The sequence below is a fragment of the Martes martes genome (genome assembly GCF_963455335.1).
Source record: "Martes martes genome assembly, chromosome: 1".
Lineage (NCBI taxonomy): Eukaryota > Metazoa > Chordata > Mammalia > Carnivora > Mustelidae > Martes > Martes martes.
Window position 1 is genome coordinate 67,089,629 of NC_137888.1, and position 22,855 is coordinate 67,112,483.

Here is a 22,855-nt window from a genome sequence, read left to right on the forward strand (position 1 = left end):
AGCATCTGCATATGCCAAGACTGTGTGAGGAGAGGGACAAAATAGGAGAGAAAGCAGGAGGATGTTTACATTGGATTAACCACCGTGGAGGGGAGCCAAGGACACAGTGGGAGTTTGCCCAGGTGGAGGGAATTTGCTCCAACTGCACTGATGAATTTGGGCCCCCCCCACCGGTTGTCTTGGCAACAGCGTACCTGCTCCAGGCTGGATGACATTAAAAAACAAAAAACAAAAAACCTGAGAAAGTCCACCTTGACCTGAGGTCAGTGGTAATCAGAGGTAGAGCCCCTGATCTTGGGAGCGGCTCCGCCCCGAGGGGAGGGTGGCCCGGGGTTCCTGAAACTACCAGGAATGAGGTCTGGAGGGCGGAATCTGAATCTGGAATCTGAGGGAGCCAGGCCACACCCAGAGAGAGCCCTGTGACTGTCTTCACTGTCGGCAGCCAGTGCCTCATGCGCCCTGCAAAGCCAGGCTGCCCCTGGGGAAGAAGCGATCAGGAGTCACCACGACCACGACCCATGGCCTCTCTGACCTGTTGGGCTTGGGCCGCAGCATCACATCATCCCCCTACCTGCCTCCCTCGATGGCTTTCCTGTGTCATCTAAGGGGTGGAACCCCACTCCCTGGGGGTGTCCTCTGGGGAACCTGAAAGCCAGCCAGAGCTCTGCCTCTCCCCAACCCTAGGCATCCACCAGAGGGTGAGCTGGCCGGTCCGTTCAGGCACCTGAGGGTGTGTGCCCCTCCCTCAGCATTGTCTTTCAGTGCGGGGGGGGGGTTCCCGAAAGCGCACCCTCATTCCTGGCTGTCTCTTCCTCGTGATCCTTTCCACAGAAGGCAGATGACCAGCCGCCTTCCTGGGCAGTTGGTTTGGTGGCTCCGTGGGGTTTAGTGCGCCCAAAAGATAGGCCTTTGAGACCCCGGAAAACTTACTTGTTTCTTGAGGGGAAGGGAAATGATGCTCTTGGGCCTTAATGACTCTCCTCAGAGCAGGGACAGAATCACAGACACCTTGGGCAGGACATCCAGCCATACGTATGTACTAAAATATAGACTGTGGGTTGTTCTGGGTGATAAGGTTATGGGTGATTTTCACTTCTTTTTATACCTTAGTGTTGAATGACTATTTTAGGATGAACACATGTTTATGTGAGTTGTAAAGCTCCCTTTTCATTTTGGGAAAAAAAAAAAAATCTCCTATCAAGGGTGTCAAAATCAGAAACCTATTTCCAGGCACATTGGGTTGTTATCCTGAGTCCACAGCTGTCAGCATCGTCTCGTGTGGTTTTGGGGGTTCCTGTGAACCCTCAGAATGCAAATTCAGAAGCTTGTGTGTGCAGCCCTTTTTCAGGGTTGAGGAGCAGTAACTTTTGTCAGATTCCCAAAGGGGAGGCGGGGGGGGTTCAGGCTATGAGTTAAGGATGGCTAAGGTTCTTTCAAGTGGTTAAGGATGGCTGAGGTTCTTCTCTCAATTCTTTCTGGGGGCCTGTCCTTGGATTTCTCTCTGATTTCTAGTTTCTGTAATGATTTGGAGTCCTTGGGGCTTCTGTCATCTAATCCAAAGGACTCTGTTTGGGCCAGGCCAGTTATCAGTTGCTTAAGAAGACAGAGGTTTCCTGTCCCCTCTGGGAGGCCACAACTAGGCTCAAGCTCAGGCCACTGTGGGAACCCTGGCCCCGTGCTCTGGCAGTCCTTGCACTGATGGATCAGTGGCTGACGTCAGAGGGAGGGTCAGACGCAAGGGAGATAAGAGCTTGGGAACAGCCCAGGGCGGTACAGCCCGGGCAAAACCTCCAGCCTGTTCTATGTGCTGAGTCCCAACCCCATGAGCCATACCTCCTGTGGTTTGCTGGCTCCCTAAATGGGACCAGGCTTATCACTGGCACCAAAAGCACTTACTAGACTCTTACCTAACAGTGGTTCACCATGAGGCAACAAGAATAAGGAATGAAGAATAATTGAGAACAAGGAGAACAGGAAAGGTTGGTATTGTTTTGTGGCCCAAAGCTGATGGTTCAGAAAGGGTAGATTCAGCTGTTTGATCAATCTTACCCATGTAAAACCAAGTTTCTCAAAGTATGCAAATGTGGACTAGATTTCCACCTTGCACCCCTCAGCATGATTTCTACTCCTGCCTCCAAAAGCAAATGGCCAAAGGCAAATAACAGAATGGGTCTCCATCTGGTTTGTATTTGAGAATTACTCACAGACATTTTTATATTCAGTGCAGGGCAGAGGCACAATGGACCTTTAATATAAGACAGCTCGGTGGATGGAGGGGCACTGAGGGAATTGTGGGAACTGCCTGTAGAGCAAATCATTATTCTTTGGCAGGCCAGTGAAGGAGACAGAATTCAAGAGCCTTTGGATTATTGGGGGATACTAGAACTAGGGGTATTTTAGCTTATAAGAAGGTGGCATCTTGGGGGCATCTTGTGGGCTCAGTCAGTAGAGCATGGGACTCTTGATATCAGGGTCGTGAGATCGAGCCTTCTCTGGGTGTGGAGCTTAAAAAAAAAAGGTGCCATCTTAGATAAGCTGGATGTATTTAAAGGAGTCAGAAAAGCTGCTATAATTGGGTGGTCGAGAGGGGACAGGAGACTGGTTCATTGTGTTTCTGTGAAAGGTGTGGACTCAGAGGGGCAGCATCCCTTCCAGATCCCGAGTTGAAGGGAGCACCCTCTGAGAGCCTGGAAGTAGCCAGAATAATCACTTCAAGGGGACAGACATGCAAATAGCACTTTTTTTTTTTAAAGATTTTATTTATTTATTTGACAGACAGAGATCACAAGTAGGCAGAAAGGCAGGCATAGAGAGAGGAGGAGGCAGGCTCCCTGCTGAGCAGAGAGTCCGATGTGGGGCTCAATCCCAGGACCCTGAGATCATGACCTGAGCTGAAGGCAGAGGCTTAACCCACTGAGCCACCCAGGCGCCCTGTGCAAATAGCACTTCTTTATCCGTTACTACATATCAGGCACAGCTCAGTGTCCCACAGGGGACGTCTTGGGCCATCCACGACCCCACTCTGGTGGAGATGCCATCATCTTCATTTTATGGGGGAAGGGCATGAGGCATAGTGAGGCAGGAGGATTTGCCCAACGTCATGCAGCTGGGAAGTAACAAAGTCAGGGCTCGAACCCACGTTTGTGACTCAGTAGCCCGCAGCTCCTTACCACCTCCCTGCATTCAGAACCATGGACAGCCATGGCTGCACACGTGACCGAGGACAGACTTTAGCGGCCCCAGAAATGCCAAGTCCGAAGAGGTGACTACCGTCCACTGGGAAGATGACCAGCCCAGTGCTGAATGTGAGGTAGGCCCTGGAGTAAGGAAGGTAAAAGGCAAATGGTGGAGCCGTGCCTTTGGCTCCATGAGGGTCTTTGCTGGCATGGTCAGTGATGTGACTCAGGCAGCTGAGCCAGCAGTGGCGAGGTGAACCAACACTTTTGCCTGTGGTGTTTGCCTTCACCAGGACACCTGTGGATCCCTAACAGCTGATTTGGATCTGCCAGGATATCAGTGTAAGGAGAGGAGGAGCTGACAACTGAACCACATAGGCCCAGGGACAGTAGGAAGTGGCCTATAGCCTCGGGTAGGGATGGCAGGAGGCCACCTCACTTCTTATGAAATTGCTGCTTCTACATGGGGAAACCTTTCTTTCCTCGAAAGGGCCCTCGTTGGCACAAGTGTCTAGACTCGGGTCCCTGTCAGTCAGTAAGGCATGGGTGGGATCTTAGAGGAGCAGCATGGCAGCCACCCACCTGGCCACAGTGTTAGCATGGGGCAGGGGCGGGGAATGCCCCTCCAGAGAAGGAAGGGAGGGGCGGTGATCTGACCCTGGGATGGGAGCCCCGACAACGCTCAGGCAAGTCAGATTTGAGGCACCTGTGAAGGGCTTGCATACAGGCTAAAGCTAGTGGAGGAAAGCCAGGTGTGCGGGTAGATGTTTGTCGTCTGTCCTTGACCAGAGCCCTGATACGGGGAGATGAGCTAGAGACCATGGGCATGGGCTTGGAGTCCACACCTAGTGGAGGGTCTCTAACTTGTCGTGTGCAAGTCAGAGCCTCCCTGGTAATGACCTGGCAGCAGACACCTGGCTGTAGGACCACCTGCTGATCCTGTGGGTCACTGAGTCTGTCCAAGTAACTGAGGTGGTCTGAGGCCCAAGGCCACACAGGGGCTTATGGCCCAGGGGCCTGTGCTGTTAAGTAACAATCTGCTGCTGACCCAGGTCCTTGCCCATTTTTTCTCTGTCCAGTGAAACACTTCCTCAAAAGCATGGAGCCCAGCACCTGGCTCAGAGTGGGCCTCCAGTTCAACAAGCCATGCAGGGCGCCTACCCTGTGCTGGTCGGACGGGGAATATAAAGATGAAAAAGATACAGCCCTGACTCCCTGGGTGTTTGGGGTGGCCTGTTTACCAACAGTGGACAACCCTGTTTATGGATACTGTGTTGTGAGCCAAGATGGCAGCAAGGACCAGGAGTCAGGGGGGCCAATGGAAGAGGGATGTTGGAGTGGGCTTCCCAGAGCAGTGACACCAGGATCATAATGGAGTTGGCCAGATTTGGGGAACAGTGGTAGAATGAGGGTAGTTAAACACAAAAGGAGGGGTGTGGGGGAGAAACACCGTGTGGCAGTGGGGTCAGCTCCGAGCAGTTTAGGACAGTGAGAACTAAGTTGGGAGTGAGGAGGTAGGAGGGTGGATCTGGGGGAGACGTCTCCCCCCCTGACTTCTGTGCATCAGAAGCTCCCCCAAATGTCTAGCATCTGGAGGGCCCATTGAAGGGCCCTGTGTGGACCCACCCTGCATTCTGGTGACTCAGGAGGGTGCAAACAGCATGGGGTGATCTCAGTAGCATGGGTGAGGCCGATAGGCCCAGATGCTGGGGAAGTAGTAGATGAAATCTTTCTGGACCGAAGGCCTCTGATTATCACCCAGTCTCTATCTGTGTCTTTCAAACCACTGCTTCCTTGGGTCGCCCAACCACCATCGTTCCACTGGGCAGCTTAATAAAAATGCCATTAATGGGGTAGCTTATAAACAACAGAAATTTATTTTTTTCTGTTCTGAAGACTGGGAAGTCCAGGATCAAAGCACCCACAGATTCAGTGTCTGTGAATACCCGCTTCTCAGAAGGTATCTTTTCTCTGTAAACTCAGATGGTAGAGGCCCAGACAGGGGGGTTACTCTTTGGGGTCTCAGTTATAAGGATTCTAATCCCATTTGACCTAATCATCTTCCAAAGGCCTCCCCTCCCAGTACTATCACATTGGGGGTTAGGGTTTCAACATGTGAATTTTAGGGGGACACATTCAGTCTAGCAGTTCCCAAGTGGTGACCCCCATAGGCCTTACCCCACGTGCTTATGGGTAAGCTTGCAAACCCGTGCCCCTATGTTCCTGGGTCACTCATACGTTCACGTGTCCCTAGCTTCACCTCTGCCTGGCCCAGACTCGAAGGAAATGTGTCGCAGGCATGGCCAAGGGGCCAGAATCTGGTACCATTTCATGCAAGAGCAGAGTTTAGGACTGAGGGTTACCACACAGCCAGAAATGCTGGGTCATTATGATGCTGCCTTCAGCCATATACTTTTCTCCTTCCCTTGCTCTGGCCCAAATCCCACAATGGTAAATTACCTCTGGACACCTGAGCTTGTGTTTTAGCAGTTCTGGCCATTTCCAGCTGCTGAGAAGAAAGTGGCTGTAGGGCCAACCAAAAGACTAACTTGAATTGGTGAAGGACCAGTTCTATAGCTCTGTGATGGCTGTTTTAATACAAATAAGGAATGAAAATGTGCTGATAAGAGAAGTGTATCTAGATGTTATGGAAAGACACGTTTATGTCTGTACGTAGAGGAGGTATGTAACACGTGCTTACTGAAATGTGTATGTATGTAGATCTGTAAAACAATATAGATATTTAGGGGAAAAACAATAAAAATACTTGTTCGTATCCTGTTCCACCCATTCCCCAAAGGAAACCACTGCTGCATTATAATGGATGTCCTTATAGACATTTTTCTATGCACTTACATAATAAACTGATGCCTATATATTCGTATACTTATAGTTTGTTTTTTTCTTATCCAGTAACTTGGTATTTTCACCTCGTTTCATTTATCTTTGATTCTTTTCCATTCTCTTTAACTGTAGCAGAATATTCCCAATATGGATGTAACGTTCTGTTCCGTTAACGAGGGATATTTAGTCATTGCCCTTTTTCCATTATTACAAACAGCCCTACAGCGAATCTCCTTGGCCACACAGCTTTGTGATTGGGATTGATGTCCGATGAGTAAATTCCAAAATGTGGAGTAATGGGATCGGGGATAAGGCACATATAACATTTAGTAGATACTGCCAAATATTTACGGGCGGTTTCTGTTTCCACTCTTACCTGTGGTGTGGAAGTGGGTTTTCACACCCTTGTCAGTACTGCTATTATTATTAAAACATGATATTCTAGTCTGATAGGCGGGATCAGAGACTGCATTTAAGTATGAATAACGTTGGATATCTTTTTGTTTGTTCATTGCCACTGGCATTTGTTTTTCTGTAATCAGCCTGCTCGTATCCCCTGCCGATTTTTTAGTTGTAGGATCCCATATGTATTTTGGATATTAATAATTTGTCTGTTATGTAGGTTGCAAATATTTTCCTTTCAGTGAGTGGATTGTTTGTCTTTTACCTTTTTTTATGACATCTGTTTGCCCAAGGGAAGTCTTAAGTACTTATTCGGAAAAATCTGTAGAAGGAATTAGGGAATTTCAATGGATTTAAACTGGTGGTTGGGCCGTTTTAGCTATTGTTCAAATGTATGTATGTATATTCTGGTGATTAATAAATCTTTTAGAAATTAAATGATACATGGGCACAACTATTTCTGTACATTTCCTCAGCTGGTGGATACTAAAAATACAACTATCACTGTGTAGAGAGCTCCAGAAAATCTGTGATGCTGCAAAGAGGTCCCCCATACATGGAAAAGTTGGGGACCATTGACCCAGAAGTTGGACTTACATCTGCTTATAAGTAATTGATAAAGTCTATTAGTCAGGACTCATTTGGTTGAAAGTAACTAAAGCCCAATTCAAACTAGCTTAAGCAACAAGGGTTATGTATGATGTATATAACTGGGACATCTAAGAGAGGTCTGGCTTCAGCCACATCTGAACCCAAGGTCTCCAAGAATAGATGTCCTCAGCTCTCTCTCTCTCTGATTAAGTCTCTGCATGTCTTGATCTGCCTTGTCTCTACTCAGCATCATTTTCTCCCACTGCAGACAGAGGCTTTCTGAGGAGGGACAGGTAGCTGGGGCAGCCCTGGGTTTCTATTCTTAGAGATCGGCATACAAAAGAGACCCTTTTCTAGTGTGTGCACAGCGCCTCTGTCAAGCAAAAGGAGACTAATTGCCTCATCACTGTCCTCATTGACTTGGTCACATGTCCACCCCCAGCTGGGGGCAGGGACATGCGAAAGGAGCGGTTCACCCACAAAAAGAGGGGTGCTAGATTACAGATAGACTGCAGGGCCCACACATGACATCCGGAAGACTGGTGGGGAAAACCTGGCCTGGAGGCAGAGGAATGAGCTTGGCATGGGGCTCCGTCCACCACCTCTGCCTTGGGCGGCTGCCTCAACTTCCGGCTTAGCACCAGGCTCCCTCCTCTGTAAAGTGGTCTTGTAAGAATTAATGAGTGATGCCTGTCATCGGGCTCCTGGGGACTTCAAGGTACAAAGCCAGTGATACCAAATGAGATCTGTCAGCACATCTGGCACTTCCTAGGCACTCAAGAGGTGATGGTTTTCCTCTCTGGTATTTACTAGAATTCAAAGGGTGTTAAGAATAAGGTAACCAGGCTGCACGAAGTTCTTCCTTTACCATCGGAGCAAAGCCCCTTTCTCCGGGGTGGCCCACCTGCCTTTGCACAGCTCATTACTGGTCGGGAGGAGGTAATGGCCTTGAGACAGAGACAGGGCAAAGTAGGGGCTCAAGAAACAGTTCTTGATGAGAAGCTGACCTCTGGCTGGACTGAAGTCCACCCCAGTGCTGAGGGAGGAGAAGAGTTACTCCAGTGAAAATCCAGCCGTGCTCTGGGCCCCTGGGGCTGGCCTGGTACCCACCCCGTGACTGCACGTGTCATGACCTGCTTTGCTTCCCTTGCAGTCCACCTGACCCCAGTGTCCACAGCTAAAAATGGAGTGAGTAGCAAAAGTCGAAAGAGAGTCATGCCTGAGCCGGTGACTGAGCCCCCCGTGACGGACCCCATTTACGAAGCTCTCTTGTACTGCAACATTCCCAGCGTGGCTGAGCGCAGCATGGAAGGTAGGCCTGCCTGCGCCACCCAGTGTGGCACCTGGACCCGCACCCCTCTGGGGACTAGTAGTTCTTCAAGCAGCACAGTGTGGTAGGAAGAAGCAGGTGGCCTGGGCTCACATCCTGTAGCCGCCACTAGGCTGTGCCCTTGAATGAGTTCCCAGCTTCCTTATCTGTGAAATAGGCATAAGTAGCAGTCCCTACTCACAGGGCTGCCCGGAGGCTTCCGTAACCGCTCTGAATAACACATGGCTCACGAGAGACCCTCTGCACACATTCACCATCATGGTTTCTGTTGAGATACCAGAGATGGAAAGGCAGGCTTTATGGGCTCTAGGGAGTCACCCCTGTCTACCCACCTTTCCAGTAAACTTTCTCAGGGCTTTGGACATCCACAGGATGCAGGCTGCTCTGCTGGTATCTTGCAGTAAAGGTGTAGGAAAATAGGATTTCTGTGTTGACTTCTGTTTTTTTGAAAATGTATCAAAGAATGATATTGAATATTTTTATCAAATTGTGCCCTGATTTGTTTTATGGAACTTTATTTATTTTTTTAAGTAGGCTCCACACCCAATGTGGGGCTTGAACTCACAACCCTGGGATTAAGAGTTGCATGCTGTCGACTCAGCCATTTAGGAGCCCCTGTTTCATGGAGCTTCAAAGCAGAAGTCATTGTTTCCAGCCCCTCATAGGCCTCCCCCAGGCTGTGGATGTGAGAGGGGCTGCATGAATCGGGACCCCAGTTCACTGGCCACCACTTCCCAGCTACACTCCCAGAGCCTCCCTGTTACTTTGGGGGCGGGAGTGTCTGAAACCTAACAGGCCCTGTCTCCGTTCCAACACCTGCCTTGTGAGCACCCCCCTCCATGGCACCCTCCTGCCACGCTCATCCGTGCTCTTCTGCGGAGTGGACAGGGTCCATACCTCCTGAATGCTAACCAGGCAATCCGCTCCTCTCCTACAGGTCACGCCCCACATCATTTTAAGCTGGTCTCGGTGCATGTGTTCATTCGACATGGGGACAGGTACCCACTGTATGTCATTCCCAAAACCAAGCGACCAGAAATTGACTGCACTCTGGTGGCCAACAGGTAAATTGCACTTTTTCTACAAGTCGTTTTTAAGAATCTGTTTTCTCTGTCCCAGTCAAAACACTGGCTGGAGAATAACGGACAAGGGGACTGAGCCACACTTGTCGAGCACATCCTGTTTGCCGGGAGCTTGATCTTCAGAACAATCCTGCGTGTTAATTGTCATTTCCCAGTGGAGAAAGAGGAGGTCCAGAGAAGCAAGGACAGCCATGTAAGGTCACACAGCAGAGAAAGTAAGATTTGGGTCCAGGCCAGCGTGAGGCCTCCTGTCCCCTCCTGTGTTCTACAGTTTGAGAAAGAGCTGAGACACAGTGCAGTGAACACTGGGCCAGACCCTGGGGCAGCTGTGGGGTTTGGGCAGCAGGGAGGTCTCTTAGTCTTTGGGCCTCCCCCCTCATCTCTGCCGTGGGGATGCTGCCGTGGATGGTGCTGGGTCAGGAGGTAGTGAAGTGATAGAGGAGAACGTGCGCACCAGCTACAGGGCCGTATACATGGAAGATTTCCACCTTTTCATTTTCCATGGGGATAGGAGTAGCACATTCTTTTTTTTTTTTTTTTTAAGATTTTATTTATTTATTTGACAGACATCACAAGTAGGCAGAGAGGCAGGCAGAGAGAGAGGAGAAAGCAGGCTCTCCACGGAGCGGAGAGCCCGATGTGGGGCTTGATCCCAGGACCCTGGGATCATGACCTGAGCCGAAGGCAGAGGCTTTAACCCACTGAGCCACCCAGGCGCCCCAGGAGTAGCACATTCTTGTTTGAGAGCCCTTAGGATGAAAAACAATTCAATAGATTGCATATGGGAAAGGTACAGCTCTAAAACGAGAGGCAGAGTTGGCACTGAAATGACGGGTCAGGCCTCAGCGCCATGTCTGGAGGCACCTAACACCCCTCGCAGGGCAAACTGAATGAGCGGAGGAGACGGAGGGGAGTGCTCATTGAGGAAGATGTCATGCAGATGGAATGCTTCTGGATACCAGCCTGCCCTGGGCAGGGCCGGTCTGTGGGAACCGTGGGTTGCCTTCCTGTTGCCAAGGCCTGTTCCTTCTAGTGGATGGTGCTGTGAACCCCAGGGAAGGGGTCTCAGAGTGACTCTTAGCATCTCTAGGCTTCTCACCATCCAGAATTATGGAGAAGAGAAAGTGAACCCTTGGATAGAAACACATCCTGAACTAGCATCTGACTGTAGGCTTTCCTGTGCTCCTTTCCTGCTGGAGGTCACAGAGCTCGCAGTCTGGGTACTTGTGCCCTGTCTATGTTTAGGAAGCCTGGGTACATGTCCCACTGTCCCATGGGTCAGAAAAGCCTCTGGGTTGAAGGCCACACAGACACTGGCTTTCTTCCTCTGGCCTCTAGCCTCCTGTGCCTGCCTTCCTGCTGGGACCTTCTACTCCTGCTCTGGCCCCTCTCGCCAGCCGCCCTCCCCATCAGGCCTTTGCCCCTGCTGTTTAGCTTGCTCGCCCCGTCCCCATGTAACCCACTCCTACAGCTCCTCAGACACTCCCGAGATACTGCCGCCTCGGGGAACCTCTCCTGGTGTGTAAGGATGGCTTCTCTGGTTGTATTGGGCACTGCCACTAATAAGGGGGATTAGGGCAAGGGTCTCAGAACAAAATATTTAATGACCAGTCCTGAACTGGCCTGAGGATTAGAGCAAGGATAGAGGCCCCTTGCTGTGCTGGGGATTAATCCTCTGGTGGCTGGATTGGGGGATGGTCTGGAGTGTCCGGGATGGCAGGAGGACATGGGGTGGGGTACAGGGAGGGCAGCTCAGAGAAGTGGCTTTGCTCCACTGGCACAGACCGTGGGTATCTGCCCTTTGAACTGCCCAGGAATGGATAGGCCAAAAAGCCTCTTGGTTGGCCAGACTCGGGGCAGCCTCAAGGACTCTGTGGACAGTACCATGTGTTAGCCCTGGCAACTCGTGGCTTCTCTCCCCTTTCTCTCACTGGGCTTCCCATTCCCAGATGTGAGAATTCCGGTGGCTTGGTTCCGACTGGGGGTCTGTCCTCAGACCAGTCGTGTCCCTGAGCACCTCGAGGCTCTGGAGGTTACCCTAGCTGTTCCTAGAGAAAGCGCCCATTGGGGACGGCTGCCTGCCAGCACGCAGGGCCTCCCCTGTGCACTTCTGTTCTTTGCAGTGTGTCTTCTAGCATGATCGCTTCTGCCCTTCCCACACCACGAGGCTCCTCGAGGGCATTGCGTCTTGCTCCTTTATCACTGGTGCCCTGCCCAAGCCTGGCATGAAATAGTTGTTGGGCTAGCTTGGTTGCAGAGTGAATTCAGGACCTTCGTGAAAATCATGAGTCAAAATGACTGATCAGGTGCCTCATGATAGATTTCAGCCTCTGCTGTGGAACCCTCTGAGGCTCTTGTAACATTTCTGATAGAGGGCAAATCCCTTCACCTTTGTGAGCCTCAGTACTCCGTCCTGGAATGTGGGGAAAGTAGTCCATCCCTGATCACAGCCTTGTGAAGTCTAACTAAGGGGAAGGACTGAAGCACTGAGCTGGTCATACTGAGAGGTGGATCCATGATGCTGTTCCGTTTTCCTACAGTGGCCTGCAGGCTTGCTGAGCCCGGCCTCCTTCCTCCCCTGCAAGGTCGCGGTCATGAGGCCACGTCCCAGGGCCCCTCATTCCGTCACAGCCACGGCAGGATCCCCTGACATGGCCATTTTTGGAGTTCTCATTTGAGAGATGCAGTTCCTGGGGGGGACCAGCTGCTCTGGCAGCCTCTGCCCTCATTTTCCCTGGCCTTGATCTTTTAACCTACTTTATTTTACTGCATATTCTGTGTCTTTAGGAGCTGCTTGAAGACCTGGGTGGAAAGAGGAAAGAGTATGCTTGTTTAATTAATTACTGTCCTTTAGTCCATCTTTAAAAGCATGAAGTTGACTTATCCTTATAAATGCACACTTAGAGGGCACCTGGGTGGCTCAGTGGGTTAAAGCCTCTGCCTTCGACTCGGGTCGTGATTCCAGGGTCCTGGGATCAAGTCCCGCATCGGGCTCTCTGCTCAGTGGGGAGCCTGCTTCCTCCTCTCTCTCTCTCTCTCTCTGCCTCTCTGCCTACTTGTGGTCTCTGTCAAATAAATAAAATAAAATCTTTAAAAAAATAAATAAATAAATAAATGCACACTTAGAGTGAGCAGGATTCTCAGGATGTAGCCCCACTTTGGGCTCCTCAATCCCCTGGGACTGTGGGGTCTTGGTCACCAGCGGCGCCTGCTGCCTTCCCAGGTACTAGTTCAGCTTTGCTAATCATTAATTTTTATGACCTCTGAAAGGCCATGAGTCCTAGAGTGTGTCTGCTGCTCTAGTCTAGTGAGAGGGTGTATCTGAGCCAGCAGGCAGGGTTTCAGTGAGCTGAGAATGTAGGAGCTGACGTCCATGCAAGTTGGTGGCCCCAGTGTTTCCCTTCACGGTGACACATTCTGTGGCTCTCCCAAGTCTTTGCAGTGGAAAGACTTTGAATGCCCTGTGCCTCATGACAAAGGTGCGATTTTCACTCTCCTAGAACGGCGTTTAGCCAGCAGTAAGGTTATTAGCCATAGATACACCGTGTTTATTAAATGTAAAAAATAAAATTTGCATTCACAGATATGAATTAGATACTCTTTTCTACATCTAAAGAAGAAAAGAATATTCACTTCAGTCTGTATTTATTCAATACGTTTTATTTTCAACACCTGTTATGCATCAGGTATTGTGACATGTGGTGGGCCCACATACCAGGAGATGGGATGTGGGCTGGCACCTAAATAAAATGAAGGAGGCTGGGGGCACCTGGGTGGCTCAGTGGGTTAAGCCTCTGCCTTCAGCTTGGGTCATGATCTCAGGGTCCTGGGATCGAGCCCCGCATCGGGCTCTCTGCTCATCGGGGAGCCTGCTTCCCACCCCCCCGCCTGCCTCTCTGCCTACTTGTGATCCCTCTCTCTCACTGTCAATAAATAAAATCTTTAAAAAAAAAAAAAAAAAGAAGGAGCCTGCCCTGTACAGATCTGGCAGAAGAGTGTTCCAGATAGAGGGAACAGCAAGTGCAAAGATCCTGGGGCCGGAAGAGCTGCTCGGTATGAGAACAGTAAGACCAGTATGTAACCAGATGGGAGGAGGAAGTGGGAGAGCAGGAGGCTAAAGATTCATACAAGAGAGACTGTTCCTGGGCGCCTGGGTGGCTCAGTGAGTTAAGCCTCTGCCTTCAGCTCAGGTCATGATCTCAGGGTCCTGGGATCGAGGCCCGAGTCGGGCTCTCTGCTCAGCGGGAGCCTGCTTCCCTCTCTCTCTCTCTCTGCCTGCCTCTCTACCTGCTTCTGATCTCTGTCTGTAAAAAAAAAAATCTTAAAAAAGAAAAAAAAAAAAAAAGAAGCTGTTCCTGCCCCCAGGAGGCCCATTCCCTCTGAGAGACAGATCTGGTGGCCCACATTGATGGTGGCAGCAGCAGTCTTGAGAAGAAGTGAAAGAATTAGAAAGAGTAGAAGTGTGAGTAGTTTGGGAACCGTATTTGGGGGCATGAACCATGAGAGGGCAGCCTGACTCAGCCTGGGGCCGAGGGAGAGGCGGGATGGCAGGGTAGGGAAGGCCACCAAGGCAAAGGGACCTAAAGGGTGTGCAGGAACATGTCAGGTGACAGCTGATGATAAATGGCACCTGGGTGCTGAAACCTACCTGTGCAAAGGTTGGGGGAGGTGGACAGGTCAGCCCACAGGCTAGAGCATGAGTGGAGAGGTGGGGAGGGCCTAGGCCATCGGATGCTTTGAATGCCCAGCTAAGGAGTGTGGGTGCCAGACATGAAGGCGGCGAGGGAGTTGGGAAGCAGAGGGGATGAAATTAGGAAGATCTCTGGCTGCCACACTGATGCGAGGGATGGGTTAGAGGCTGGAGGCGATGTTTACCGTCCATGTGGGAATAGTGACTTAGAAGAAAGACTCCCACAGACTACCAGCCCAAGTCCTTAATGTACAAGGCCTCCTGTGCTCTCCCTCCTCCCCCTTGCCCTGCCCTTATCCTCCCCTGGGGTGCTTGCCTCTCCCTCCCTCACTCCGCCTCAGCGACACTGTCCCTGGCTCTGCTTCCCACTGACTTGTGTCCTCTCTGCAGACAGCTCTTTCCTGGCAGCTTTATGGCCGGCAGGTTCTCTCACTGCCTTCGAGCCTTTGCTTAAATGTCACCTTCTCAGTGAGACTGCTCAGAACGCCTCACTTAAAATTACCAGACACTTCGTCCACCCAAGTCTCTGGGACCCCCTTTCCCTGATCTTCGTCTTAAGAGACGGGTCAATGCTTTCCAGCCTCTGTGACCATCTCGCGTGCAAGCATGCACACATACGCATGCACATGCACACACACACACTTTCTAGTGTTCATTGTACGTTGTCTGTTTCCCCAGGCTAGAATGTAAGCTCCCTGAGGGCAGTGTAATGCTGCTGTACCCCAAGTGCCGAAGACAGTACCTGGCACGTGGGAGGATTAAATAGTTGATGAAAGAATAAACGATAGAGGCTGAAACTCAGAGTGGCAATGGAGTTGGAGAGCAGGCTTGGATCTGTGAGAAGGTCACCAGGTGGGGTTTTTAGTACCTGCTGACAGGTTGGATGGGGGTGAGACAGAGACAGGATGGTGCCCTGATTTCTGAGTGGGTGTCTGGCTCGTGGGGATGCCCCTGCCCGGGATAGAAAGTGCAGAGAAGGGAGGGAGAGGAGGGAAGGTAGGAAGACAGGTCTCAGTGCTGATTATGAGCTGTCATCAGACATTCAAGTGACAGTTTCTAGAAAGTAGTAGGAGCATGTGGGTGTGGGGCTCAGGTACATTGTCCTGCTGGGAGATAGGGGTTCATTTGAGAGGTCACATGTCCATGCAGCTGACGCCATGGGTGACTGGTATCACAGCCTATGGAGCAAGGGAAGGCTAAAAACAGGGTCCTGGAACGCAGCACAGAGAGAAAAGAGAATCCCATGAGGAGACACGGTGACTTTGCAAACAGGAAGCGATGTCAGGAGAGTTAAGAAAGGAAAAAGTTTTAACAGGGTCCTGGAACGCAGCACAGAGAGAAAAGAGAATCCCATGAGGAGACACGGTGACTTTGCAAACAGGAGGCGATGTTAGGAGAGTTAAGAAAGGAAAAAGTTTTAACAGGGTCCTGGAACGCAGCACAGAGAGAAAAGAGAATCCCATGAGGAGACACGATGACTTTGCAAACAGGAGGCGATGTCAGGAGAGTTAAGAAAGGAAAAAGTTTTAAGAAAGGACGAAGGGCACTTAATCACCTCAGATAGTGCACAGAGGTCCAGAAAGCCAACGACCAAGAAAGGTATATTGAGCTGATCTTTTTAGAATTTCATTTCATTAATAATATAAACTAAATTCTTTTGCATAAATTGTAAAAATTTACAGTATGAACTCATTCCAGTTTCCATGTAAGCTTTTTTGAATTGTGTCTTCTGATAAGAGTATCACTGGTATTATACCTCTTCTCTGTTTTAATGTTCTGGCAGGACTCAGTAATTGCTCCGATTATAGCTAAAGCACAGTAAATTTTCTCATGGCTGTATAGATTAGCCTCGGGGTTCTGTGTCAAGCTTTGTGGCACAGAGGGATGTAAACAATGTATACAAAAATGTAAATAAGAACTCTGGAAGTGAATTGTATGAAGCCTTAAGATAGTAGCACCTTTAATTCTTTTGATTTTCAGTAGGCAAGTAGATGTCCAGTGGGGCTGCAATTACCAGAGTTTTTCCTGAAAAGAAAAAAAATTCACCATGACAGATATGATCATTTCTGTGTTGGTCAGACTAAGGCTAGCCTTTGGTAACAAAGAGATTGAAGAATACATTGCCTCAAATAGCAGAGTTTATCTTTGCCTTGTGTGAGGGTCTGAGATGAGTGATCCAGGTCATATGAAGTGGCTCCACTTGGTCATTTTGGGCCCCAGGTCCCTTCCAGGTCATGGCTCCCATCATGCCCTAGGGATGTCTACATGACTGAACCTGATTGCTGCTATGGCTACCTAGTAGGCACTGGGAGGGAAAATAATGCATGGGGCACCCCATGATCTGAAATCCTAAACCCAGTAGAGGGATACATCCTTCCATTCTATTACTGAATACCATGTAGGACCTCAGAAATGGGATCTAACCCATTTCCCAAGAAGAAGACAATAGATTCTTTTTTTAAGATTTATTTATTTGAAAGAGAGGGAAAGCACACGCAAGTGGAGGCAGGGCAGAGGGGAGAGGAAGAGAATCTCCAGCAGATTCCCCACTGAGCATGCAGCCCAACATGGGGCTCCATCTCAGGACCCTGAGATCATGACCTGAGCCAAAATCAAGGGTCACGTGCTTAACCAACTGAACCACCCAGGCGCCCCAGAGGAGAACAGATTTTAGCATACAACTGTTTAAGAAAAACCGGAGCTGGACAGTAGTTAGTAGCAGTCAAAACAGATGGTATTCAGGAACTAATGCAGTAGGGGAAAAGAGATCTGCGTTTAGAACTAGGCTCAATTCCAAATACAACATGGGCAGTGGGAATTTATAGCCAAGGAGCAGGGTGGAGGTCAGTGGATGGAAAATGACGGAGAGGAAACCTCAAGGGTGAGGAGATTGCTAAAGGCAGGCCAGGGTGAGCAGATACCACCTGGGGGATGAGGAATTTTTTTTTAGATGAGGAAGTTGATCAGATACCAAGAGCGGGAGATTCTGGCTAACTCCTACTTAGCAGGATTTTTGCTAAAACTGAGTGCACAAGTTCAAAGAATATGAAAGTCCAAAGGTTGAAGCCTAGTTGGAAAGAGGGTTCAGAGGAGCCTAACTATAGTTTACTCAAAGAGAGTCTTTGTCACAATTAGCAGTTTTGTTCATATTTCCATCGAAATATGAATATCCTAATAAACCAGGATAGGACTTTGCCATATTCACTGCCATGGGAAGCTTGGCCTTTTCGTGAAGCATCTTAGGATGGGGTAATTCCCAGTCGAATTCATTCACACGTGTTTTTGGATTATCTGCCTAGTGCCCAGTACCCTCTTGGCTGGGGGGTGGAGCTGAGGACTCGGCAGGTAGGACCTGGTCATTTCAATCCAGGACAGGCCCAGGGACTCAGGTTACCTTGTCCTCTTCTTGTTGAAAAAGATCCGGCCATTTGCTCTCTCTCCTGTAAGTGAAGTTTTTCTTCCATGAACCACCATCTTTCCAGACCAAAACCAAATTGTCATATATACAGTTAGATGTTAGCATATCATTAAGCAGTCAGATGCTCCGAAAAGCTGGAATAGCTCAGCAAACACTTCCTGTAGTGAAATTTCATTCCTGAAATTGGCAGCAAAGCCTTCTCAGAGCCTCAAAAATCACCAACCTGAAATAATGGCCTGGAGCAGAACATTTGACTCCTGTTGATAGATAGCTTTGTTAACGGGGATTCATATTGGCAGCCTCATTGTCAGTCTGGATCTCTTATTCCCCAGTTTGCAAATATTTATGTGATTTAGCCCCAGGAATAATAACAGACCCTCTGTTTTTATGGAGAGACACAGTGCCCTGCAGCAATCCAGGATGATCAGACTATACTGTGTCAGGGTAAGCATTCTCTAATTTTAAAACATTTTTTTAAAGATGGGCTCTTTTTTAGTTTTATGTTTTTGAAAGATAGAGCATTTTAGCAGCCAGAGTTAACCGGGCTTTCAAACAGGAGAGGTCTGCCATTAGAACAATTAGTCCTTGCTTCTTTTCATGCTGATTTAGCTTACCTGGGAACTCGTCTTATCTGTTCACTTCCGTTCAACTGGAGAATGTGTATACATTCATCATAGGCCATTTCATTATTCAAAGAAAAGGTGTGTACATTCATAGGTCATCTCATTATTTGGAGAAAATGTGTACGTATTTATAGGTCATTTCATTATTCAGAGAAAGTATATATTAGCAACCATAAAGATAAATTAAATCTTGATTTACCCCATGTACTTCATGGCAGAAATATAGGTCAGGTATTATTAAAAAAAGATGGTTTTTTACATCTTTGTTACATCTTTGTTACCACCCCACATATAATGAGATACTGTATGTGCAAAATGCAGAGTGAACTGTAGAGAGCTGTAGAGATCTTGGTTCATAGTCAGCTAGTTTTCTTCAAAGGAGATTTCTCAGAGGTGAGTTAAAAATTCCTGAGGGTGGGGGCGCCTGGGTGGCTCAGTGGGTTAAAGCCTCTGCCTTCGGCTCAGGTCATGATCCCAGGGTCCTGGGATCAAGCCCCACATCAGGCTGTCTGCTCATTGGGGAGCCTGCTTCTTCCTCTCTCTCTGCCTGCCTCTCTGCCTACTTGTGATCCCTGTCTGTCAAATAAATAAATAAAATCTTAAAAAAAAAAAATTCCTGAGGGTGAAGTCTGAGGTAGGTTTGCTAGGAGGAAGGGGCAGCATGGGGAAAGTCTCAGACACAATGAAGAACAAGGTGTGTTGGGGGGACAGAAGGCACTTGGTTATGTGGGACCAGAGCCCAACATTAGAATGGATAGGGTGGGGGGCCCTAGCCTCAAAGTGAGGTGGGGCCAGGACAGAGCCACGCACCAGTCCTGGGGGCAGGGGGCGGTGCACAGGAACAGGGAGAGCCAGCCTGGCTTTTAGGTAGATCTCAGGCTGTGGAGAAGGCAAGATTAGGCCACAGGTAGGCCAGAAAGGAGCCCATGCTTTCCAGACAAAAGCTGCCTGGGCCAGAACCCAGGCAGTGGCTGCAGGGGTGCAGGAGAGAGGGGCAGAGAAGCCCCAGGAGGACACAGCTGCAGGATTGGGTGGCAGATGGCATGCATGGGAGAAGGGGAGGGAGAAATCAAGGAGGACTCCCAGCCTGGGCGTGACTGTCTGGGGGCAGTGGGTAGCCTCCCGAGGAAGGAAAAACAGGAGGGGTGCAGGTTGGGGATGTGGGAGGTGGAGGGCAAAGCTGACTCCCCCAGTGCCCAGGATGATGGACGCTGCAGCAGAGGTTAGAGACCCATGTTGGCCCCATGGAATGTCAGGTGTCGGGCAGTAATGATACTGGAATTTCAAAATTATTGAGCCAAGAGCTCCTGAGTGGCTCAGTTGGTTAAGTGTCTGCCTTTGGGTCAGGTCATAGTCCCAGGATCGAGCCCTACATCAGGCTCCCTGCTCATCGGGAAGCCTGCTTCTCCCTTTCCTTCTGCCTGCCACTCCCCCAGCTTGTGTGCTCACTTGCGTGCTTTCTCTCTCTCACAAATAAATAAATAAGGCCTTTTAAAGAAAAAAAAAAAAAGTTGATTGTGCCAAGGGCGCCTGGGTGGGTCAGTCAGTTAAGCTTCAGACTCTTAATTTTGGCTCAGGTCATGACCTCAGGGTCCTGAGATCCAGCCAGGTGGCGCTGGCCTGGCAGGCTCTGTGCTCAGCAGGGGATCTGCTGCTCTCCTTCCTCTCCCTCTGTCCCTCCCCCTGCTCCTGTGCATGCTTTCTCAAAATAAATAAATAAAATCTTAAAAAAAAAAAAAATCAAAGTGACTGAGCCAGGACCTGTTATTATGGATGAGCAGGGTTTCTGCTGGCTGAAGTGGAAACCCTTGTGGACTGTTCGGAAGCATAGTGACCAATGATTCTCTGTGTTCTCTCTTTAGGAAACCGTATCACCCGAAACTGGAAGCTTTCGTTAGTCACATGTCGAAAGGATCTGGAGCCTCTTTCGAAAGCCCCTTACACTCCCTGCCTCTTTACCCCAATCACCCACTGTGTGAGATGGGAGAGCTCACCCAGACAGGTATGTGTGACAGCCTCGGCTCACCCCATCTCCTGCGCCCTCCTCCGTGTGGCATACATTGGAGTGAATGCTCCTGGGCAAGGCGCTCTGGGCTCACAGGGACAACTGAGGACTGGCACCTCAGGCCAGAGTCAGGCGCCTGAGTCCACCAAGGTATCTAAGTAAACCTCCAATTTCTAAAAATTAAAAATAACCCTTTTTCTTAGTGCAAGAGCAGTATATGGCCATGGAAAAGAAATTAGGAAAGACAGTTGAGCAAAAGGAAGAAGAGTTTAAAGTACCCATAATCCCAGTCCACTGAAGAAATTAGTCATCCTTTTTCATTTATGTGCGTGCACACATGCACACACAGTAGTATCTTACTAATCACACTCTTTGATAACCCACTTTTTCATTGAACAGTACATTGTGATCATCTTTCCCTATTGATAAACATTGGTTAACAGCATCATTTCTGGGGTCTACATGTTAATTATCCCACTATTGCTGGACTATAATGGATATAACTAATCCCATGTTCTTAGAAACTCCAAAGAAAATGACCTGATAAGTTTTTGTGTGCGAGATCTCAGAAGCAAACACGTGGGGTGGATCCCTAGTGAGCACAGAGTTGGGCTGAATTTGTCCCTCCCAGAAGCCCAGCTTTCCCTCTGCAGCCGTGCTCGTACCCTCACACAGCCAGTTCCCTGTCGGGGCAGGTTGGCAAGTTAACCGTGGGGCTACCTCCGTCAGGAAGAGAAGGAACTGGGAGGCCCCCAGTAGGTCCTAGCTTCTTCCTACTTCAGTCTGGGACCTCAAAGGACCTTTGTGTGGTCACCAGCCTTTTTGGGAGAATCGGGAGGACCTATTGGCCATGTTGTTTCCTCGTCCCACCAGTACTGTGGGACCTCAGCTCCGATGGAAGGGAGGTCTGTGTCCTGTAGTTGGCCCTGCAGAGTTTTGCCATGTTTTAGAAACCATTATTATTGGGGAGAATATGGTGACAGAGTGGGCTGAACTGAAGGCTCTGGAAGACTAGCCTTGAATAAGGAGTTTTGTCAAAAGCTTTTGATTATCAGTTCCATGTGCTCAAGGTCTGCAGTAGTTTAAAACAGGAGTTCGCATCCAACCAGACCAACCACCCCCGTTCTGTAACAAGTATCTTGTGGTGCTCCCTTAACTCTCCTGAAGTGAAATTCAAATATAATTAGAACCTTTCTAGTTACAAAATTGTAAAGAAGAGCAGTTATATCAGGTACCCTAACTATAATATAAAGGAGAAACAAAAGGAAATGAATTTATTATACAATGCTGTGTGTCTCAGTACAGAAGTTTGAGCACACTCTCACTAGGAAACAAAATGACACAGTCGGTTGTTTATGCTTAAATGTAGATTGGCAACTGTGACTATTACAAATGCAGACAAAGGGATATTATACTGGGGACTCTTAACATCACATTTGGGGACATGATTTTTTTGACAAGTTCTGATCAAAATAAAATACAGATGTCCCTTAATTTCTCTTGTATTTCTGGAAAAAATCAGTGGACATTAATGATGTGCAAAAATGATTTTGTATTTATGACGCAGGTTCTGGGCTAAAGTATTTAAACAGGTTTTTCACATGTGGTAATATCCCGTAGTACCGTCAAAAGCTACATGGGTCAGAGAACAGTTCTTTGGGGAGACTGTCTAGCTCCGTGGCCCCCACCCAGTAGGTGTCCAGAATGTTCCTCCCTGTATTATTGTGACAACTCAACCCCCAAACCCTCCCTGACAGCAGAGCCATGCTTGTTGAGAACCATTGGTTAGACCCTCTGGTGGCAAGTGACAGAAACCAACTCCAGCAAAAGAGGGACATTTATTATATGGATTCAGGGTGACTCCAGACTCTGAAGGCAAGAATATGACCAGGCCTCCAGAGATTGGAACCAGGAATAAGAAATCTGTTTGTCCCAGCTCTGTAGTTTTGCTTTGTGTCTCTCTACAGAGGGACCGTCCTAGCCTCACCTAGAGATGAACGGCAAGTCCAAATTCTTGAGAGAGAGTGAGAGGAAGAAAATCTGACAGGGTCCTTTAGGGGTCAGTGTCCATCAGCTGGCTCAGAGGTCATGGGGACTGTGCACTGAGCAGTGGGGGCCTACCCAGCCTCTCGATCCAGGGGCTGTTCCCTGAGAAGAGTTGGGGGGAGCTGGCCCTCACACATTTAGAGACACTCATTCATTCCTACCTTTCTTCTCAGTCATCTATTATCTACATCGTTTTCTAACAACATTATTCAAGAAATCATTTTCACGCTACTGTTTGCTCCTGTTCCCTAATTCTCTTTTAATGCTCACTTTTATCTTCTATTTTAAATTTCATTAAAAATGCATAGCTGTTAGAATAACCATTTATAACTGAAACACTATGGGCGCCCCACAGTAACTATGGAGGCCTGATCATTAGTGCCTACTCTTATTCAAGATGCTTTGGCAGCTGCTGAGTGTAGAGGGGTGGGGAGGGGCGGGATGAACAGATGCTCCCTGCCTTGTCCTAAAGGAGCCCGCACGCAGCTGCTACGGGACAGCGGGCATGGAGGCGGAGGCGACTCACCGTGCTATTGCAACCTGCGGAAGAAACGCAGGCTGCGGAGTAGAAGGGGCCCATGGGACGGACTGCAGATGCCCCCTACCCCCAGGGCCGGTGGTGAGTGAGATTAGCGTGTGTCAAGTGCC

At 49.1% G+C, this 22,855-nt stretch overlaps 1 protein-coding gene across 2 annotated transcripts in view; it reads left to right on the forward strand.

The window, feature by feature from the left end:
• The window catches only part of PXYLP1 (2-phosphoxylose phosphatase 1), a 72,534-nt gene that overhangs the window by 45,552 nt on the left and 4,127 nt on the right, over positions 1-22,855 (forward strand). For both annotated transcript variants that reach the window (XM_080794696.1, XM_080794697.1), the window contains exons 3-5: positions 8,167-8,325; positions 9,281-9,407; positions 20,019-20,158. In XM_080794696.1, the coding sequence (XP_080650822.1) occupies positions 8,167-8,325; positions 9,281-9,407; positions 20,019-20,158 (426 nt within the window). The remainder of the gene's footprint in view (positions 1-8,166; positions 8,326-9,280; positions 9,408-20,018; positions 20,159-22,855) is intronic.